The following is a 22,485-nucleotide window of genomic DNA, read 5'->3' on the forward strand; positions in this document are numbered from 1 at the left end:
AGGAGCCGTTAGCTCTGGAAGACAGTTAGCTTAACTCACTAACTGTTCCTTCATGTCATGACATGACTTTTTCTTATGACTTAGCAGAAGTCATTACAGTAACTACAGATCTTTTTCTATAATACAAGACATTTATAACATGTAACGTGACAAAGCCATGAATGAAGTTAGCTTTACGGTCCAGCTAGTTCAGTATATAACTGTTTAATGGATTGTGACTAGCATGTTAGCTAATGAGATACAACTTGTAAATCAGTTGTTGAAAGGTGTTTTTCTCGTTTGATGGAGCTAGGCTAACAGTTTCCCCCTGCTTCCAGTGTTTGTGCTAAGCTAGGCTAACAGTTTCCCCCTGCTTCCAGTGTTTGTGCTAAGCTAGGCTAACAATTTCCCCCTGCTGCTTCCAGTGTTTGTGCTAAGCTACACTATGTGCATCTGAAACTAGATATTCTCTCATGTAACTCTGGTTACACGGTTAACAGTGTTCTTCCCAAAATGTCATACATTTCCTTTACACTACATTTAAAAAACTATGTTAGCATCAGCCTTCTTTGTGTTTTAGGACATACCATTAAAAGACATACAGGATTGTAAAAACAGCAGTGGTGAGGATTTAAATGTCTCTGGTATAGAGGTCAATCGTCAGCCAAAGTGCTACCATTTTATTTCCTCCTCTCAGATGTTCGGCTGCTGGAATAGAAATCCTTTCTAGAAGTCAAAAGAAAAACAAAAGCGATCCGCGGCGGGGTTAGCTGAGTTTTAGTGCGTACAGAGTGACGTTTTCCTCCAGGAGACGGTCGCTAACCCGTCACTTCCATCGTGGACACGTGGTCCAAACCCCGTCCTCTGAGTCTGTGGTGGAGCGTCGACCTCCGACCCTGATGACTGACCGCCGTCGTCCTCCTGCTGGTCGGGTTGTGTTTCCGTGGTGGACGTTATGATCTAGAGCGCGGACACCCTGATGATGTTGGCCTGGGAGTAGTCGATGGAGCCGGAGGTCGCGTTGCCTTCGCGCCTGGTGCCGGGCGGCGTCGGCATGCTGACGACGGCGGCGGTGATGTACCGCTGGTCACAGTTCAGATGAACCGTCTCCTCAAATTTAGCGTTCAGACTGGATCGACTGGAACGACTGCAGAGAGGAAAGGAAACAGAGTCTGCTTTAGATTCAAGATGATTACATTTACTGAGAACGGAGAGATGAGGTCATACAGATGTGACGTTCAGGTCTTCAGGTGAAACATGATGGACTAAACCAGGACGTGAGACCAGTTGAGGATGTAAACTGCCAGTGACCCCGTTTACATGCACCAAATATTACATTTATTTATAAGAAGACAATATTCCTTCTAATCTGTTTACATTCAAACATTCATATTCAGATTAACGTTAAACTTCCTCTTCCTCATCCTAAGTGAATCCCACGTAGACGTTGTTCTCTTCTGTCTTTAACAGGCATCAAACTCTCGGCAGCTGCTGCAGATCCAGGCGTCTCTGAGGCGGAGCGGGTCATCCTCACTGTGACCTCTTTACTCACAAATATAAATCCAGCTTCATCCATGATTCATGAGTTTGTACGATAAACAAGTGGCCGTATTCATAGAGATGAGATCCAGCTGCTGGTGGACGTTCAGACCATGAAGCTGCTTTACATGAAATCATTTCATTCATTATATTCAGATATGATAAAGTGTCGTTCTGTAGGTGACGCTCTCTGGTACTGTGAGGCTGAAACAGGAGGAGGCTGGAGGCCCAGCTGTCCATGTTTAGGAGAAAGTTCCCAGACCTCCCACAGCCGGACATATTCTGGATTCCTGCTCCCTGAGTCTACATGGGAACGGGCTGTCACATGATCTCTGGAGCCATGTGTTTATATACAGAGAGCCTTCACTGGTTCTGTTTAGAACTTCATCTCATTTATTTAGTTTAAAGCAGGACGTCTTCTCTAAAGCTCCATCTGTCATGTTATATTCAGGAACTACTGAACATTAACAACAAGTCTTAAATATGAAGCCAATATCTTCTCCTTTGTACACTGGACACTCCCTGCTCTCTGATTGGTTATCTGGAGGGAAAATAATTAGTGTCCACCTCAGTTTAACTACCTCCAGAACCCTCTGTGACGTATTCTCAAGAACCTTTAAAACCTCCTCATTGATCCATGGAAGGAGTCACCAGTTCCTCCCAAACAACAACAAATCTAACTCCACCTCAAGAACCTTTGAAACCGCGATAAATGGAACGGCTTCATGATGTCTGCAACCTTCACAAGGAGCTCTAAACATCCTCACGTACCCTAGAACCTCGTTATGGATCCGTGGGACGTCTAAATGGATCATTTACCTCTTCAACGACTTCTATACCTAGTTAAGGACCTCTGCCATCTCTTCAAGGACTATTGGACTCTCCTCAATGACCTTGGAACCTCTGTAAGCGGTTCTGTACCCCTTTGTCTAAGTCAATGATCACTAGAACGTCTTCAACAACTTCTAGTACCACGTTAAGGACTTTATTAAGGGCCTTTGGAACCTTTTTAAGACCCTCATATCCTTCACAATGAGCTCTACAACCTCCTGAGACATCTTTGAAACTTTCTCAAGAACCTCTGAAATCTCATTTAGGACTTGTGAAACCACCCGAAGAACTTCTACAACTTTCACTCATCAAGGACCTCGTCCATCTCTTCCAGACGTGGGAAATATCTTCAATGACGTCTAAAAACCTCCTCAGGACCTCTAGTAACTTTCCAGAACCTGTACAACACTGCAGCTCTAAACCGTCCTAAAGGAACCCTTGGAACCTCTTCAAGTAGTGCTATGCCCATTTGACCGACTCAAGGATCACAAGAACTTCTTTAACAACCTCTAGTACCACACTAAGGATTTCATTAAGGGTCTTTGCAACCTCTTTACTGCCTTTATATCCTCTAAAACCTCTTAAAATCTCCTAAAAAAGCTCTTGCAACTTCCTCAAAGACTCCCAGAAAGTCTCTGACTTTTAGAACCTTCACAATGAGCTCTAAAACCTCCTGAAACATCTTTGAACATTTCAGAACAGCCTCTGAAACCTCCGTTAGAACTTGTGAAACTGACCCAACAACAAGTAGGAGGTAACAACACTGCAAACTGCAGCCCAGAGATTAAATGCTCAGGGAAAGAGGGAGTTAACGGGGGACAAAGAGGAGAGGACTTTCAAAATAAAACAGGAAACAGACCAAACAAAACCCAAGATCATGATTATTATTCCTCCCTTAGGACTTAGTTATCTACTAAGGGACCCCTGGAACTTTTTCAAGCACTCTAAAATCTTTATAAAGAGTTCTAAAACTTCCTCAAGGACATCAGGTAACTTTTCAAGGAACCACGGAACCAAAGGGAACTACCTAAGGATCATTGGAACCTCTAATATTCCTTTAGGGATTAATCCTCCAATCAATCAATCAATAATCCCCTCCCTCCTCCTCCTCCTCCTCCTCCTGTATTAAAGTTGAACATAACGCCGTATCCTGTCTCCTACCTGTTGGTGAACGGTCTCTCTTTGACCTGGATGGTGCTCAGCTCCTGGACGCTGCCATGCAGACCCACCGACATGTTGGAGTTTGGGACGTGGAAGGTCTTCCTCTTCCTGCGGGCGCAGCAGGAAGTGAAGCCGTTGGGCGAGGAAGAGATGGATGAAGAGTGAGACAGCTGCTTCACCAGAGTGACCTCCCTGCCGCTCGTCTCGTACGTCTTCTCATCCACGAACTCGTGGTTCTAAAACAGAAACAGAGTCGGGATGAGTTTTCAAAGTCTCTTTGTTGAAGACTGATTTTGTTGTTTTGATATTAAAGTGTTATAGATACAGTACCAGTCAAAAGTCTGGACACACCTTCTCATTCAACTACTTTGAAGAATCTAAAATATAAAACATATTCTGGTTTGTTGAGCATTTGTTTGTTTACCACATAATTCCATATGTGTTCCTTCATAGTTTGGATGTCTTCAATATTATCTACAATGTAGAAAAAAATAAATAAATAAATAAAGAAAAACCATTGAATGAGAAGGTGACCAAACTTTTGACTGGTACTGTATATATATAATACAAGTAGTGTGCGTGTTTGTCTTTGTGTTCTCACCGTGGTCTTCTCCAGACAGTGCAGAAGGTGGTTGTGCTGGATGTCAAAGGTCGGGTTGGCCTTACACACCAGCGCCTGTCCTGCTTCCTTGGACGCCTTCAGGACACAAACACAGATCACATGACCACTATGTGAGCCCATCCAGAACCACACACACACGACAGGGCTAACGTTCTCACCACCTGTGAGTCCAGGTTTGAGTCTCATCCCACCTGGTTCATGGTTCGTTAGAAGGTGACGGATCGCTCACTGGTTCAAACAAGCTTTATCGCTGCCTCACTAAATGTGTGCGTTTCTGCTTGTTTTGACCCAAGAGAGCCACCGTACTCGTGCTGCTCAGGGGTTCAGACTGAATGTGAGGCAGGTGGACGGACCGAAGGACTGAAGACTCTGTGATCATGGAACCAGAGGCTCAGGTGCTTTTAAAGGAACAGTACACTGGTTACCGAGAATCTGAAAACTGGCCGTGGACTAACTGTTTTTAGGGCCCCACCTGGGAGCCAAGGAAGTCCTGAACCACACTCCAGAGGACCCTTAAGGAAGTCCTGAACCACACTCCAGAGGACCCTTAAGGAAGTCCTGAACCACACTCCAGAGGACCCTTAAGGAAGTCCTGTATCTTAATATCTAGGGATGCCAAATTATGTCAATATCAGTACTTCTGAGGACCCTAAAGGAAGTCAACAAATGAATTAATGAAGTTCACTTCATAGAGACCCAAAGAGGGTAACAGGTCTTACTCTCTAGGACCCTTAAGGAAGTGATGTTCCTAAATCCTTCCCTGGTGGAGATCAAGCCCTTCCTTCCTGGGGTCTCTGAAGGAAGTGACCCACCTCGTCTTTGGGGACCTTAGAGGATTGGGACCCTTGAATAAATTGTGGACCTCCGGCCTTCCTTTATCCTAAGACTCACTGGAACCTCAAAGAAAGTCTTCCTCCTGATCCTCGTAGGGACTCTAAGGGTTAGGTGACACATCTCCCTCTTTGGACTCCTTCTTCCTATTGGCTCTCTGATCTACAGTCACCTGCTGTGAGCTCTGGCTGCTCGCCTAGCTTAGCACTGAGCTCTGTCCAAATATGTCACAAACATATCTTTTCTATTTAAGTAGAACATATCTGTAATCATCTGAACCTGGGTAAGATATGAAACAAGATATTTCCTTAAAAGTCAGAGTTTGTCCTCCAGAGATCATGGAGATACATGTCTTATACTCACAGGATGAAGATATGATAAATATGAACATATAACACATTGTTTTAGTCTCAGAGAGACTCAGCTGCTTCTCTGTAACTGAACTCTCATCGGATGATGTTGGAGGAAGTGAAGCTCGTTTAAAGATGGGGATCAGTTTAAAGAGACGCCTCCTGAGAACGTTAAAGAGGTTTGAGGTTTGAACACTTCACCTTCTGGGCTCGTCTCTTCTCGGACCTCTGGCTCTGGTGGTAGATCCGGCTGAAGTTAGAGACGATGACGGGAACCGGCAGAGCGATGACCAACACGCCGCTCAGAGAGCAGATCGAGCCAAAGATCTTCCCCATGATGGTCTTTGGAACCATGTCGCCATATCTGACAGACAGAGGTTAGAGGTCACTTCAGGTTTTAACTTTCAGACACATGAAGCAACAACAGACTGTTCATGAGAAGCCATCTTGGTTTCTTGCAACCAGAAGACGATCAAAATATTAAAGTTAACGGTGAAGATTTGAAAACACAGTAAAGGGTTAAAGTTGTGAGACAGAAACACAGATAGAGACCTGTCAATCAGTGTGTAGCCCCGCCCTAAAGCCTCCCCTGCTTTATGGTCTGTTTGACTCTAAATGGAGCATCATTTACTAAATGAACATCATGCTGTATTGAAGAAGACTTGAAACTAGAGATTGAGACCATAAACTCATGTTTACAATGTTTACTGAGGGAATAAATCAAGAGAGAAGTAGAGTCATTTTCTCATAGACTTCTATACAACCAGAGGAGTCGCCCCCTGGTGGACAGCAGAGAGAATGCAGCTTTAACACAGGAAGACTTGACGTTACTTTGAGAACCTGAGGTTTGTACTTCTACCTGATATTTTTATGATTTAATCTTTTGAGTGAGTGGATGAAAATGATTGAAAGTAAAGTAAACAGTTCATATTTTAGAGGTGAGCAGATTAAATGTCAAAGATTCTCTGCTGCTCTCTGATCAACGACGAGTGTTTATGAATAATAAATGTTCAGTTTGCTGCTGACAGAAACTCAATGTTTAAACTAAATACAACAGTTATGTTTTGAGAACATCAGCAGAAAAAACAGCTGACGCAGCATTTTGTGTAAAAACAAGCTGCAGTTCAGTCCTCGTCCAGTGGGAGGGGCCAGAGAGCTTCTTCTGCTGCTGCTGTTAATGATGCTGCTCTCTTCTTCACTCGTTTTATTAAAGTAAATGTCATCTCCTCTCTTACCTACATCCCTTTAAAAAAACACTCATTCATCATATAAAAACATATAAATATATATATTAAATATAAATATATATTTAATATATATATTTATATGATCAGGTAGTGATGACGTGTGCAGCCTCTGGAGGGCGCTCACACTCTTGTTTCATTATCAATAGAATGAAGGTGAATGATCGATTAGTCCTCATGAATGCATCAACACAACCGTGTGTGTGTGTGTGTTAATGAGCACAAAGACACACACACACATCCTCCTTGTTGAAGGACGCAGTCACATGACTTTGACACAAACACACATACACACACACACACACACACACAGACATACACACACACTCACACACACACACACACACACTCACACACACACAGACATACACACACATCACACACTCACACATACACACACTGACTGAGACAAGGTCGCAGCCTGTGATTGGCTCAGAGACGAGGTGATCAGTCACTGACACAAACTTTATGTCACCTCGGAGGAAACAGACGAGACGGGAGGACGAAGAGACGAAGAGACGAAGAGACAAAGAGACAAAGAGAAAGAGACGAAGAGACGAAGAGACAAAGAGACGTGTAGGGCTTGACCATGGCCTGGAGATATGTACATATATATATATATGTATATACATATATATATGTATATATATATATGTATATATATATATATATATATATATACATATATATATATATATATATATATATATACATATATATATGTATACAGTGGGTACGGAAAGTATTCAGACCCCTTTAAATTTTTCACCCTTTGTTTCATTGCAGCCATTTGCTAAAATCGAAAAAGTTCATTTTTTTCGCATTAATGTACACTCAGCAACCCATCTTGACAGAAAAAAACAGAAATGTAGAAATTTTTGCAAATTTATTAAAAAAGAAAAACTGAAATATCACATGGTCATAAGTATTCAGACCCTTTGCTCAGTATTGAGTAGAAGCACCCTTTTGAGCTAGTACAGCCATGAGTCTTCTTGGGAATGATGCAACAAGTTTCTCACACCTGGATTTGGGGATCCTCTGCCATTCTTCCTTGCAGATCCTCTCCAGTTCTGTCAGGTTGGATGGTGAACGTTGGTGGACAGCCATTTTCAGGTCTCTCCAGAGATGCTCAATTGGGTTTAGGTCAGGGCTCTGGCTGGGCCAGTCAAGAATGGTCACAGACTTGTTCCGAAGCCACTCCTTTGTTATTTTAGCTGTGTGCTTCGGGTCATTGTCTTGTTGGAAGGTGAACCTTCGGCCCAGTCTGAGGTCCTGAGCACTCTGGAGGAGGTTTTCTTCCAGGATATCTCTGTACTTGGCCGCATTCATCTTTCCTTCAATTGCAACCAGTCGTCCTGTCCCTGCAGCTGAAAAACACCCCCATAGCATGATGCTGCCACCACCATGTTTCACTGTTGGGATTGTATTGGGCAGGTGATGAGCAGTGCCTGGTTTTCTCCACACATACCGCTTAGAATTAACGCCAAAAAGTTCAATCTTGGTCTCATCAGACCAGAGAATCTTATTTCTCATAGTTTGGGAGTCCTCCATGTGTTTTTTGGCAAACTCTATGCGGGCTTTCATATGTCTTGCACTGAGGAGAGGCTTCCGTCGGGCCACTCTGCCATAAAGCCCCGACTGGTGGAGGGCTGCAGTGATAGTTGACTTTGTGGAACTTTCTCCCATCTCCCTACTGCATCTCTGGAGCTCAGCCACAGTGATCTTTGGGTTCTTCTTTACCTCTCTCACCAAGGCTCTTCTCCCACGATTGCTCAGTTTGGCTGGACGGCCAGGTCTAGGAAGAGTTCTGGTCATCCCATACTTCTTCCATTTAAGGATTATGGATGCCACTGTGCTCTTAGGAACCTTGAGTGCTGCAGAAATTCTTTTGTAACCTTGGCCAGATCTGTGCCTTGCCACAATTCTGTCTCTGAGCTCCTTGGGCAGTTCCTTCGACCTCATGATTCTCATTTGTTCTGACATGCACTGTGAGCTGTAAGGTCTTATATAGACAGGTGTGTGCCTTTCCTAATCAAGTCCAATCAGTTTAATTAAACACAGCTGGACTCCAATGAAGGAATAGAACCATCTCAAGGAGGATCAGAAGAAATGGACAGCATGTGAGTTAAATATGAGTGTCACAGCAAAGGGTCTGAATACTTATGACCATGTGATATTTCAGTTTTTCTTTTTTAATAAATTTGCAAAAATTTCTACATTTCTGTTTTTTTCTGTCAAGATGGGTTGCTGAGTGTACATTAATGCGAAAAAAAAATGAACTTTTTCGATTTTAGCAAATGGCTGCAATGAAACAAAGAGTGAACAATTTAAAGGGGTCTGAATACTTTCCGTACCCACTGTATATATATACATATATATAACGTCTGACATTATAAACTGGAAACAGATTTAAATGAGATAATCTGAATATTTTCCTCCGTGTTGCAGAAAAGTTTCACGCCGTCGTGGAGCAGAGAAGTTTTGTGCCGATGAGGAAATAATTATGATAAATGGAGACGGAGACACATTTGTGGAAGAAGATAATGATGCTGGATTCTGCAGGACTGGGCTCAGAGGTTTACAGAATGAAAAATAAAGGTTTAAATGTTTAGAAAAGGTCAGAGCAGTGTATCTTAGCTTCATCTGGCCTCTGTGTGAAAGAATATGAACAACATGAAGTGATGCAGGCTCTGAAGATAAGAAAGATAAGAAAGATAAGAAAGACAACAAAGATAAGCAAGATAACAAAGATAACAAAGAGAAGAAAGATAAGAAAGATCTGATGAACTCTTGTTGAATTCTGGATGTTTTATTTCTACTGTTAAATCAGATAGATCCTATCATGTGACTCAGTTTAGACCAGACGTCTCTCTGGTGATAAATCACCTTCAAAACGTTTTACTCTGCTTCAGTTTTACTAAGCAAGAAGAGGAGGAGGAGAAGAAGAAGAAGAAGAAGAAGAAGAAGAAGAAGAAGAAGAAGAAGAAGAAGAAGAAGAAGAAGGAGAAGAAGAAGAAAAAGGAGAAGAAGGAGAAGGAGAAGGAGAAGAAGAAGAAGGAGAAGAAGCAGGTCAGTTTATTCTGTTTCACTGCACCATTCATGTGTGTTAACATGTGTCAGTGTATCAGTGTGTATGAACAGTGTGTGTTATATGTATTAATGTAAACGTATATATGTATATGTATGTATATGTTTATGTATATATGTTTATGTATATATGTTTATGTGTATATGTTTATGTGTATATGTTTATGTATATGTTTATATGTTTATGTATATGTTTATGTATAAGTACATATGTTTATGTATATGTATATGTTTATGTATATGTACATATGTTTATGTGTATATGTATATGTTTATGTATATGTATATGTACATATGTTTATGTGTATATGTTTATGTATGTTTATGTACATATGTTTATGTATATGTTTATGTATATGTTTATGTATATATGTTTATGTATATGTTTATATGTTTATGTATATATGTTTATGTTTATATGTTTATGTATATATGTTTATGTTAATGTATATATGTTTATGTATATATATATATATGTTTATGTATATATGTTTATGTATATGGTTATGTTTATGTATGTTTATGTATATGTTTATGTATATGTACATATGTTTATGTATATATGTTTATGTATATGTCTATGTTTATGTATATGTTTATGTATATGTTTATGTATATATGTTTATGTATATATGTTTATGTATATGTTTATGTATATATGTTTATGTATATATGTTTATGTATATATGTATATGTTTATGTATATATGTTTATGTTTATATGTATATGTTTATGTATATATGTTTATGTATATATGTTTATGTATATGTTTATGTATATATGTTTATGTTTATGTATATATGTTTATGTATATGTTTATGTATATATGTATATATGTTTATGCTTATGTTTATGTATATGTTTATGTATATATGTATATGTATATATGTTTATGCTTATGTTTATGTATATGTTTATGTATATATGTTTATGTATATATGTTTATGTTTACGTATATATGTTAATGTTTATGTATTTATGTTTATATGTTTATGTATATATGTTTATGTATTTATGTTTATGTATATATGTTTATATGTATATATGTTTATGTTTATGTATATATGTTTATGTTTATGTATATATGTTTATGTATATATGTTTATGTTTATGTATATATGTTTATGTATATATGTTTATGTATATATGTTTATGTTTATGTATATATGTTTATGTATATATGTTTATGTATATATGTTATGTTTATGTATGTTTATGTATATGTTTATGTATATGTATGTATGTTTATGTATATATGTTTATGTATATGTTATGTTTATGTATATGTTTATGTATATGTTTATGTATATATGTTTATGTATATATGTTTATGTATATGTTTATGTATATATGTTTATGTATATATGTTTATGTATATATGTATATGTTTATGTATATATGTTTATGTTTATATGTTTATGTATATGTTTATGTATTATGTTTATGTATATATGTTTATGTATATATGTTTATATATATGTTTATGTATTATGTTTATGTATATGTTTATGTATATATGTATATGTATATATGTTTATGTTTATGTTTATGTATATGTTTATGTATATATGTTTATGTATATATGTTTATGTTTATGTTTATATATGTTTAATGTTTATGTATTTATGTTTATATGTTTATGTATATATGTTTATGTATTTATGTTTATGTATATATGTTTATGTATATATGTTTATGTTTATATGTTTATGTATATATGTTTATGTATTTATGTTTATGTTTATGTTTATGTATATGTTTATGTATATATGTTTATGTATATATGTTTATGTATATGTTATGTTTATGTATATGTTTATGTTTATGTTTATGTATATGTTTATGTTTATGTTTATGTTTATGTTTATATGTTTATGTATATATGTTTATGTATATATGTATATATGTTTATATATGTTTATGTATGTTTATGTTTATGTTTATGTATATGTTTATGTATATATGTTTATTATGTATATATGTTTATGTATATTGTTTATGTTTATGTATGTTTATGTATATGTTTATGTATATGTATGTATATGTTTATGTATATATGTTTATGTTTATATGTTTATGTTTATGTATATGTTTATGTATATATGTTTATGTATATATGTTTATGTATATATGTTTATGTATATATGTTTATGTATATATGTTTATGTATATATGTTTATGTATATATGTTTATGTATATATTTATGTTTATGTTTATGTTTATGTTTATGTTTATGTATATATGTTTATGTATATATGTTTATGTATATATGTTTATGTTTATATGTTTATGTATATATGTTTATGTATATATGTTTATGTATATATGTTTATGTTTATATATGTTTATGTTTATATGTTTATGTTTATATGTTTATGTATATATGTTTATGTTTATATGTTTATGTATATATGTTTATGTATATATGTTTATGTTTATGTTTATGTTTATATATATGTTTATGTATATATGTTTATGTATATGTTTATGTTTATATATGTTTATGTATATATGTTTATGTATATATGTTTATGTATATATGTTTATGTTTATATGTTTATGTTTATGTATGTTTATGTTTATGTATATATGTTTATGTATATGTTTATGTTTATGTATATATGTTTATGTATATATGTTTATGTATATATGTTTATATATATGTTTATATATGTTTATGTATATATGTTTATGTATATATGTTTATGTTTATATGTTTATGTATATATGTTTATGTATATATGTTTATGTATATATGTTTATGTATATATGTTTATGTGTATATGTTTATGTATATATGTTTATGTATATATGTTTATGTATATATGTTTATGTATATATGTTCATGTTTATATGTTTATGTATATATGTTTATGTATATGTATATATGTTTATGTATATATGTTTATGTATATGTATTCATGTGTGTTAATGTTTCGTCCTCGTTATCTTCTCGACACCAGAATCCATAAAACCAAACACGCTCACAGCAGCACGGGATGCTGGGTAATGAGCTGTAGACAACATGATGAGATCACACACACACACACACACACACACACACACACACACACACACACACACACACACACACACACACACACACACACACACACACACACACACACACACACACACACACACACACACACACACAGAAAGCGTTGTTTTGCGATGAAACATTGTTTTGTTTCTCTGCAGATTTAAATAATTACAGAAAAAAAGAGAAACGAATAAAAGAACAAACGAGGAACATTAAGATTAATGAACGACAACAAACGTCTAAGAAAGTCGTTGAGAGATTTACAGAAAAACACATACTGAGGTATATATGTATATAAATATGTATATATATATATATACATACATATATATATGTATGTATATATATATATATATATATATACATATATATGTATATAAGTATATACATATATACATATATATGTATATAAGTATATATATGTATATATACCCAGCAGAACGTTCTTCATTTATTCATGTTCTGTTAAAGTGAAGCTTTAAACTCCAACCGTTGTAAAGATATGAAGTCAGTTATGATTATGTTATAGATCTGTAGTGTTAATATCAAACATTCCTCTAATGAGGACGAGTCCAACGACCCGGATCAGGAGATAAGATAAGATAAGATAAGATAAGATAAGATAAGATAAGATAAGATAAGATAATCCTTTATTAGTCATGAGACCTCGTTTGATCTAGAACAACTGATGTTTAGAGTTTAAACTGAAGTACAATGTTAGAAGTTTAGTTTCCTAAAGTCGTTCTGAGAGACAACAGATCAGATCAACTGTTTCTCACATGATGAGCTAGAAGAACTCCTGCTGGTTCAGACCTGCAGAGCTTCACACATGTTCTATGTCATGTTCTATGTCATGTTCTATGTCATGTTCTATGTCATGTCATGTTCTATGTCATGTTCTATGTCATGTTCTATGTGTTTTTAAGAACGCTTCATGGGGACAACAAGAGTCGTACGTCCTGCTGTGTCTTTAGCCCCATTAGCCATTAGCTACATTAGCCCCGTTAGCTACATTAGCCCCCGTTAGCCGGACAGACTCAGAGGAGCACACACAGGACTGAGCACATAATCTCCTGTCAGTCAAACATCAGCGTCATAAACAATAAAAACAACGTTTGTGTGTAAATCTAAACAGTAGAACATGAATCATATAACCGAGCTGCTGTATTGATCCATATATTTATTAATACCCTGATCTGTGAGATGGAGTTCACACAGATATTGATCGGTGCTGACTCAGCAGAGAGCCTCTGGTCATGTGACCTGTAGTCTCATTAATGTGACGGAGCGATCACACCTCAGTGGTTAATCAATACGAGCTGATCAATAGCTGTGTGAGTCGCTTCATCATAATCCACTCATGTTATTGATCTGCTCATCCATCATGTTAATACGGGACGTCCTGATTGGCTCGTTGACTCTGATGGAGACTGTGATCAATAACACAACAAGCAATAATTATTATTATTATTATAACAAATATATATACATATAAATATTATTACAACGTAAAAACAAACGCTGTAATAATAATTTATAATCTGCTGACTCATCGCTCAGAGAATAATAGAACACACACACACACACACACACACACACACACACACACACACACACACACACACACACACACACACACACACACACACACAACACACACACACACACACACACACACAATCACCTGTTGATTCCATCAGGTGACGTATTGATCAATGATTATTGATCTGCTCAGCAGCTCCAGAGCCATGGATGTTCATATTCTGAGTATGATAAGTATATTTGTAGGTATTAAAATTATATACAAACAGCTTTGAAATATATTGAATACTTTAAATGAATGATAGTCCATGTTTAAGGTGTTTTAGGAGCATAGAACCCTAAGAACCAAACGGAGAACATCCTGAACTTTCTCCTTAAAGAACACTGAAGCTGTTAAACTCTTTCATGTTATTCGCTTCATTCTAGGTTTTCCCACTGTTTAAAAGGACCTTAAAAGCATCATGTGATCCATTAAAACATATATATATATATATATATATATATATATATATATATATATATATATATATATATATATATATATATATATATATATATATATATATATATATATATATATATATATATATATATATATATATATATATATAAATAATGTGACCCAGAGCAGACACACTGCAGCGTACGGTACACACACGCTCACCCTGGGAATCGAACCCACGTCTCGTCTGTTGCCGTAGAAACAAACCATCGACGTTCCTCCTGCAGTTCGTTAAGCAGACGGAACATTAGAGCAGATGGATCAATAAGAACCAGAGGAACACGTTCTGCTGCTGTGAGGAGAAGAAGAAGCTCTGACTGAGATCAGATCTCAGATCAGATCTAAGATCCACCAATGGTAGCTCTACCATTAGAACTTCCTCCAGTACCATTAGAACTTCCTCCCGTACCATTAGAACTTCCTCCAGTACCATTAGAACTTCCTCCCGTACCATTAGAACTTCCTCCCGTACCATTAGAACTTCCTCCAGTACCATTAGAACTTCCTCCAGTACCATTAGAACTTCCTCCAGTACCATTAGAATGACCTCCAGGTCCATAAGAACTACCTAAATTACACCAGGTGGACTGGAACCAACTAAAGGTCCTCTAGAACCTGACCAGTGTCCACTAGAACCTTCTCAATGATCACTAGAACCTCCCTACGAACCTCTGGATCCACCAACAATGCAGATCCCTTGAACCTCTTCAATAACAATAAGAACCACCAAAAGTGGAAATAAAGAAGAAGAACGTTCTGTGTTCATATGAAGTATAAATACAACGATTGTATATGAAGTATAAATACAACGTTTGTATATGAAGTATAAATACAACGTTTGTATATGAAGTATAAATACAACGTTTGTATTTGAAGTATAAATACAACGTTTGTATTTGAAGTATAAATACAACGTTTGTATATCAAACATGATGTTCTGTCTGAAAGCAGCTGACGGTTCTTTGGTTCTATTTCTGGTTCTTCTTTATTCTGCAGAAACACAGAAACCTCAATAAAGAAAATCGGATTATGTGTGTGTGTGTGTGTGTGTGTGTGTGTGTGTGTGTGTGTTTGATGTTTATCTGAATGAGGATAAAATAAGAAAAGCAGCTGCTGAATGTTTCTACTGAAGTACTTTATACTACAGTATAATATATACTGAGGTACTTTATACTACAGTATAATATATACTGAGGTTATATACTACAGTATAATATATACTGAGGTACTTTATACTACAGTATAATATATACTGAGGTACTTTATACTACAGTATAATATATACTGAGGTACTTTATACTACAGTATAATATATACTGAGTACTTTATACTACAGTATAATATATACTGAGGTACTTTATACTACAGTATAATATATACTGAGGTACTTTATACTACAGTATAATATATACTGAGGTACTTTATACTACAGTATAATATACTGAGGTATACTACAGTTTATACTACAGTATAATATATACTGAGGTACTTTATACTACAGTATAATATATACTGAGGTACTTTATACTACAGTATAATATACTGAGGTACTTTATACTACAGTATAATATATACTGAGGTACTTTATACTACAGTATAATATATACTGAGGTACTTTATACTACAGTATAATATATACTGAGGTACTTTATACTACAGTATAATATATACTGAGGTACTTTATACTACAGTATAATATATACTGAGGTACTTTATACTACAGTATAATATATACTGAGGTACTTTATACTACAGTATAATATATACTGAGGTACTTTATACTACAGTATAATATATACTGAGGTACTTTATACTACAGTATAATATACAGTGGGTACGGAAAGTATTCAGACCCCTTTAAATTTTTCACCTTTGTTTCATTGCAGCCATTTGCTAAAATCGAAAAAGTTCATTTTTTTTCGCATTAATGTACACTCAGCAACCCATCTTGACAGAAAAAAAACAGAAATGTAGAAATTTTTGCAAATTTATTAAAAAAGAAAAACTGAAATATCACATGGTCATAAGTATTCAGACCCTTTGCTCAGTATTGAGTAGAAGCACCCTTTTGAGCTAGTACAGCCATGAGTCTTCTTGGGAATGATGCAACAAGTTTCTCACACCTGGATTTGGGGATCCTCTGCCATTCTTCCTTGCAGATCCTCTCCAGTTCTGTCAGGTTGGATGGTGAACGTTGGTGGACAGCCATTTTCAGGTCTCTCCAGAGATGCTCAATTGGGTTTAGGTCAGGGCTCTGGCTGGGCCAGTCAAGAATGGTCACAGACTTGTTCCGAAGCCACTCCTTTGTTATTTTAGCTGTGTGCTTCGGGTCATTGTCTTGTTGGAAGGTGAACCTTCGGCCCAGTCTGAGGTCCTGAGCACTCTGGAGGAGGTTTTCTTCCAGGATATCTCTGTACTTGGCCGCATTCATCTTTCCTTCAATTGCAACCAGTCGTCCTGTCCCTGCAGCTGAAAAACACCCCCATAGCATGATGCTGCCACCACCATGTTTCACTGTTGGGATTGTATTGGGCAGGTGATGAGCAGTGCCTGGTTTTCTCCACACATACCGCTTAGAATTAACGCCAAAAAGTTCAATCTTGGTCTCATCAGACCAGAGAATCTTATTTCTCATAGTTTGGGAGTCCTCCATGTGTTTTTTGGCAAACTCTATGCAGGCTTTCATATGTCTTGCACTGAGGAGAGGCTTCCGTCGGGCCACTCTGCCATAAAGCCCCGACTGGTGGAGGGCTGCAGTGATAGTTGACTTTGTGGAACTTTCTCCCATCTCCCTACTGCATCTCTGGAGCTCAGCCACAGTGATCTTTGGGTTCTTCTTTACCTCTCTCACCAAGGCTCTTCTCCCACGATTGCTCAGTTTGGCTGGACGGCCAGGTCTAGGAAGAGTTCTGGTCATCCCATACTTCTTCCATTTAAGGATTATGGAGGCCACTGTGCTCTTAGGAACCTTGAGTGCTGCAGAAATTCTTTGTAACCTTGGCCAGATCTGTGCCTTGCCACAATTCTGTCTCTGAGCTCCTTGGGCAGTTCCTTCGACCTCATGATTCTCATTTGTTCTGACATGCACTGTGAGCTGTAAGGTCTTATATAGACAGGTGTGTGCCTTTCCTAATCAAGTCCAATCAGTTTAATTAAACACAGCTGGACTCCAATGAAGGAATAGAACCATCTCAAGGAGGATCAGAAGAAATGGACAGCATGTGAGTTAAATATGAGTGTCACAGCAAAGGGTCTGAATACTTATGACCATGTGATATTTCAGTTTTTCTTTTTTAATAAATTTGCAAAAATTTCTACATTTCTGTTTTTTTCTGTCAAGATGGGTTGCTGAGTGTACATTAATGCGAAAAAAAAAGAACTTTTTCGATTTTAGCAAATGGCTGCAATGAAACAAAGAGTGAAAAATTTAAAGGGGTCTGAATACTTTCCGTACCCACTGTATACTGAGGTACTTTATACTACAGTATAATATATACTGAGGTATACTTATACTATACAGTATAATATACTGAGGTACTTTATACTACAGTATAATATATACTGAGGTCTCTAACGAGCTCAGAGCCAATGGCCTGCCTCCGTTCCTCCGTCGTCATGGTAACGTGTTACCTCTGGTCTGTCCTTTGTGTTTGAGCTTCACCTGCTGATGTTCAAACAAACAGACGATCAGGAGGAGGAGGTCTCACTCTGTCCCATATTCAACAGCTGAGACTACATGGTGTGAGTGAAGGTCAGGGGCGGGGCCACAAGTCACATGACCTGAAGGAGCTGACAGGTGATCTGGCAGGTGATCCATGGAAGAGGACTGACTGGAGATCAGGTCACACAGTGAGTCTATAGAGGAAACCTGATCCTGACCCAGGTCCCAAACAGAGACCTGGGTCATAACAGCTGACAGGTGAGACCTCCGGTGAGATCATGTGACCCATGATGAGTCATCATGTGACCCATGATGAGTCATCATGGGTCACATGATGACTCATCATGTTTACATTTAATAAGAAGTAACACTCAACTCATCAAAATCTAAACACTGAAAAAGAAGAAGATTTAGAGGAAACTATGAGATCACACACACACACACACACACACACACACACACACACACACACACACACACACACACACTCTCTCACACACACACACACACACACACACACACACACACATGAACACATACACACATGAACACACACACACACACACACACACACGAACACACATGAACACACACACACTCACACACACACACACACACATGAACACACACACACACACACACACATGAACACACACACACGAACACACACACACACATACACACATGAACACACACGATCAGCTTTTTACCAAAATTATCTCTGAATCATTCAATAATTATTATTTTATTAATACTAAATAACCTCCTCTTCCTCCTCCTCTTCCTCCTCTCCCCCTCTTCCTCCTCCTCTTTATCCTCCTCCTCTCCCTCTTCCTCCTCTTTATCCTCCTCCTCCTCTCCCTCTTTATCCTCCTCCTCTTCCTCCTCTCCCTCTTCCTCCTCCTCCTCCTCCCTCCTCCTCCTCCTCTCCCTCTTCCTCCTCTTTATCCTCCTCCTCCTCCCCCTCCTCCTCTCCCTCCTCCTCCTCCTCTTTATCCTCCTCCTCTCCCTCTTCCTCCTCTTTATCCTCCTCCTCCTCCTCTTCCTCCTCCTCCTCCTCCTCCTCCTCCTCCCTCTTCCTCCTCTCCCTCCTCCTCCTCCTCCTCCTCTAAACAGTTGTAACGATGAGTTAAACTCTCGATTGAGAACAAAACCTCTTTTCTGCTCGGCTGCTCGTCTTCATCACTGAGTCCATTAAAGATAATCAGAGAGACGGAGTGTGTGTGTGTGTGTGTGTGTGTGTGTGTGTGTGTGTGTGTGTGTGTGTGTGTGTGTGTGTTGTGTGTGTGTGTGTGTGTTTAATGTGTTTCTTTAATTAGCTGCATTAACGGCTCAGAAGAAGAGACAGAAAGTCATGAAGAGGAGGAGGAGTTTTATTTTGAAAATCTAAAGCGTTCATAACCAGAGAGCTGATGAGATGTGAGAATAATGAGACTGATAAAGAGTCAACCAGTTCAGACTGATGGAGGAAATAAAAACCATCACAGAACCAGTTCAGCACTGGTTCTGTGATGGTTCAGGTTCAATATTTAAAACGTTTCTGTTTCCTAACCCAGACCAGCAGACAGCAGCAGCTTTTCAAAATAAAACACCGTCAGGGTTTATTTTACTACAGAAGAAAACTAAGGATGATCAATAATCAATAACTTGAATTATCAGCTGAAGACGTTTATTATACTGAGCGCTGCCAGAAGTTTAGCTGTGTTCATGTAGAGAGAAACACAAACATAAAGGAGGAACATCTCTGAAGGAGGAGGAGAAGAAGAAGAAGGACAAGGAGAAGAAGAAGAAGAAGAAGGACAAGGAGAAGAAGAAGAAGAAGGACAAGGAGAAGAAGAAGAAGAAGGAGAAGAAGGAGAAGAAGGACAAGGCGAAGAAGAAGAAGAAGAAGAAGAAGAAGAAGAAGAAGAAGAAGAAGGACAAGGAGAAGAAGAAGAAGAAGGACAAGGAGAAGCAGAAGAAGAAGAAGAAGGACAAGGAGAAGAAGAAGAAGGACAAGGAGAAGAAGAAAAAGAAGAAGAAGAAGAAGGAGAAGAAGGACAAGGCGAAGAAGAAGAAGAAGAAGAAGAAGGACAAGGAAGAAGAAGAAGAAGAAGAAGAAGAAGAAGAAGAAGAAGAAGACAAGAAGAAGGACAAGAAGAAGAAGAAGAAGAAGAAGGACAAGAAGAAGAAGAAGAAGAAGAAGAAGGACAAGGAGAAGAGGAAGAAGAAGAAGGACAAGGAGAAGGAGAAGGAGAAGAAGAAGAAAAAGAAGGAGAAGAAGGACAAGGAGAAAGAAGGAGAAGAAGAAGAAGGACAAGGAGAACAAGAAGAAGAAGAAGAAGAAGAAGGACAAGGAGAAGAAGAAGAAGGACAAGGAGAAGAAGAAGAAGAAGAAGAAGAAGAAGGAGAAGAAGGACAAGGCGAAGAAGAAGAAGAAGAAGGACAAGGAGAAGAAGAAGAAGAAGGACAAGAAAGAGAAGAAAGGACAAGAAGAAGAAGAAGAAGGAGACAAGAAGAAGAAGAAGAAGAAGAAGAAGAAGAAGAAGAAGAAGGAGAAGGACAAGGCGAAGAAGAAGAAGAAGAAGAAGAAGAAGAAGGACAAGGAGAAGAAGAAGAAGAAGAAGAAGAAGAAGAAGAAGGAGAAGAAGAAGAAGAAGAAGGAGAAGAAGAAGAAGGACAAGGAGAAGAAGAAGAAGAAGAAGACAAGAAGAAGAAGAAGAAGAAAGAAGAAGAAGACAAGGAGAAGAAGAAGAAGAAGAAGAAGGACAAGGAGAAGAAGAAGAAGAAGAAGAAGAAGAAGAAGAAAGAAGACAAGAAGGAGGAAGAAGGAGAAGGAGAAGAAGAAGAAGAAGGAAGAAGAAGAAGGACAAGGAGAAGAAGGAAGAAGAAGAAGGAAGAAGAAGAAGAAGAAGACAAGAAGAAGAAGAAGAAGAAGAAGAAGAAGAAGGAGAAGAAGAAGAAGAAGACAAGAAGAAGAAGAAGAAAGAAGAAGAAGGAAAGAAGAAGAAGAAGGAAAGGAAGAAGAAGGAAGAAAGAAGAAGAAGAAGAAGAAGAAGAAGAAGAAGAAGACAAGAAGAAGAAGAAGAAGAAGAAGAAGAGAGAAGAAGAAGAAGAAGAAGAAGAAGAAGAAGAAGAAGAAGAAGAAGAAGAAGAAGAAGAAGAAGAAGAAGAAGAAGGAAAGAAGAAGAGAAGAAGAAGAAGGAGGAGAAGAAGAAGAAGAAGAAGAAGAAAGAAGAAGAAGAAGAAGAAGAAGAGAAGGAGAAGAAGAAGAAGAAGAAGAAGAAGAAGAAGAAGAAGAAGAAGGACAAGGAGGAAGAAGAAGAAGAAGAAGGAAGAAGAAGAAGAAGGAGAAGGAGAAGAAGAGAAGAAGAAGAAGAAGGAAAGAAGAAGAAGAAGAAGGAGAAGAAGAAGAAGAAGAAGAAGAAGAAGAAGAAGAAGAAGAAGAAGAAGGACAAGGAGAAGAAGAAGAAGAAGAAGACAAGAAGAAGAAGAAGGAGAAGAAGAAGAAGAGACAAGGAAAGAAGAAGAAGAAGAAGAAGAAGAAGAAGACAAGGAGAAAGAAGAAGAAGAAGAAGAAGAAGAAGAAGAAGAAGAAGAAGAAGAAGGAAGAAGAAGAAGGAGAAGAAAGAAGAAGAAGAAGAAGAAGAAGGAAGAAGAAGAAGAGAAGAAGAAAAGAAGAAGAAGAAGAAGGACAAGAAGAAGAAGAAGAAGAAGAAGAAGAAGAAAGAAGAAGAAGAAGAAGGAGAAGAAGAAGAAAGAAGAAGACAAGGAGAAGAAGAAGACAAGAAGAAGAAGAAGAAGAAAGAAGAAGAAGAAGAAGAAGAAGAAGAAGAAGAAGAAGGAAGAAGAAGAAGAAGAAGAAGAAGAAGAAGAAGAAGAAGAAGAAGAAGACAAGAAGAAGAGAAGAAGAAGAAGGAAGAAGGAGAAGAAGAAGAAGAAGAAGAAGAAGAAGAAGAAAAACAAGAAGAAGAAGAAGTAGAAGAAGAAGAAGAAGAAGAAGAAGAAGAAGAAGAAAGAAGAAGAAGGACAAGGAGAAGAAGAAGAAGAAGAAAGAAGAAGAAGAAGAAGAAGAAGAAGAAGGAAGAAGGAGAAGAAGAAGAAGAAGAAGAA

General features: G+C 37.5%; 1 protein-coding gene across 1 annotated transcript in view; it reads right to left on the reverse strand.

Moving 5' to 3' along the window:
• Nucleotides 1–88: 88 nt before the first annotated feature.
• kcnd2 (potassium voltage-gated channel, Shal-related subfamily, member 2) overlaps nucleotides 89–22,485 on the reverse strand; it is a 27,245-nt gene continuing 4,848 nt past the window's right edge. The window contains 4 exon segments of the mRNA XM_054624914.1: nucleotides 89–1,126; nucleotides 3,511–3,746; nucleotides 4,112–4,207; nucleotides 5,515–5,677. Coding sequence (XP_054480889.1) covers nucleotides 940–1,126; nucleotides 3,511–3,746; nucleotides 4,112–4,207; nucleotides 5,515–5,677 — 682 coding nt within the window. The 3' untranslated portion in view covers nucleotides 89–939.

This window comes from Anoplopoma fimbria, chromosome 23, assembly GCF_027596085.1.
Source record: "Anoplopoma fimbria isolate UVic2021 breed Golden Eagle Sablefish chromosome 23, Afim_UVic_2022, whole genome shotgun sequence".
NCBI lineage: Eukaryota > Metazoa > Chordata > Actinopteri > Perciformes > Anoplopomatidae > Anoplopoma > Anoplopoma fimbria.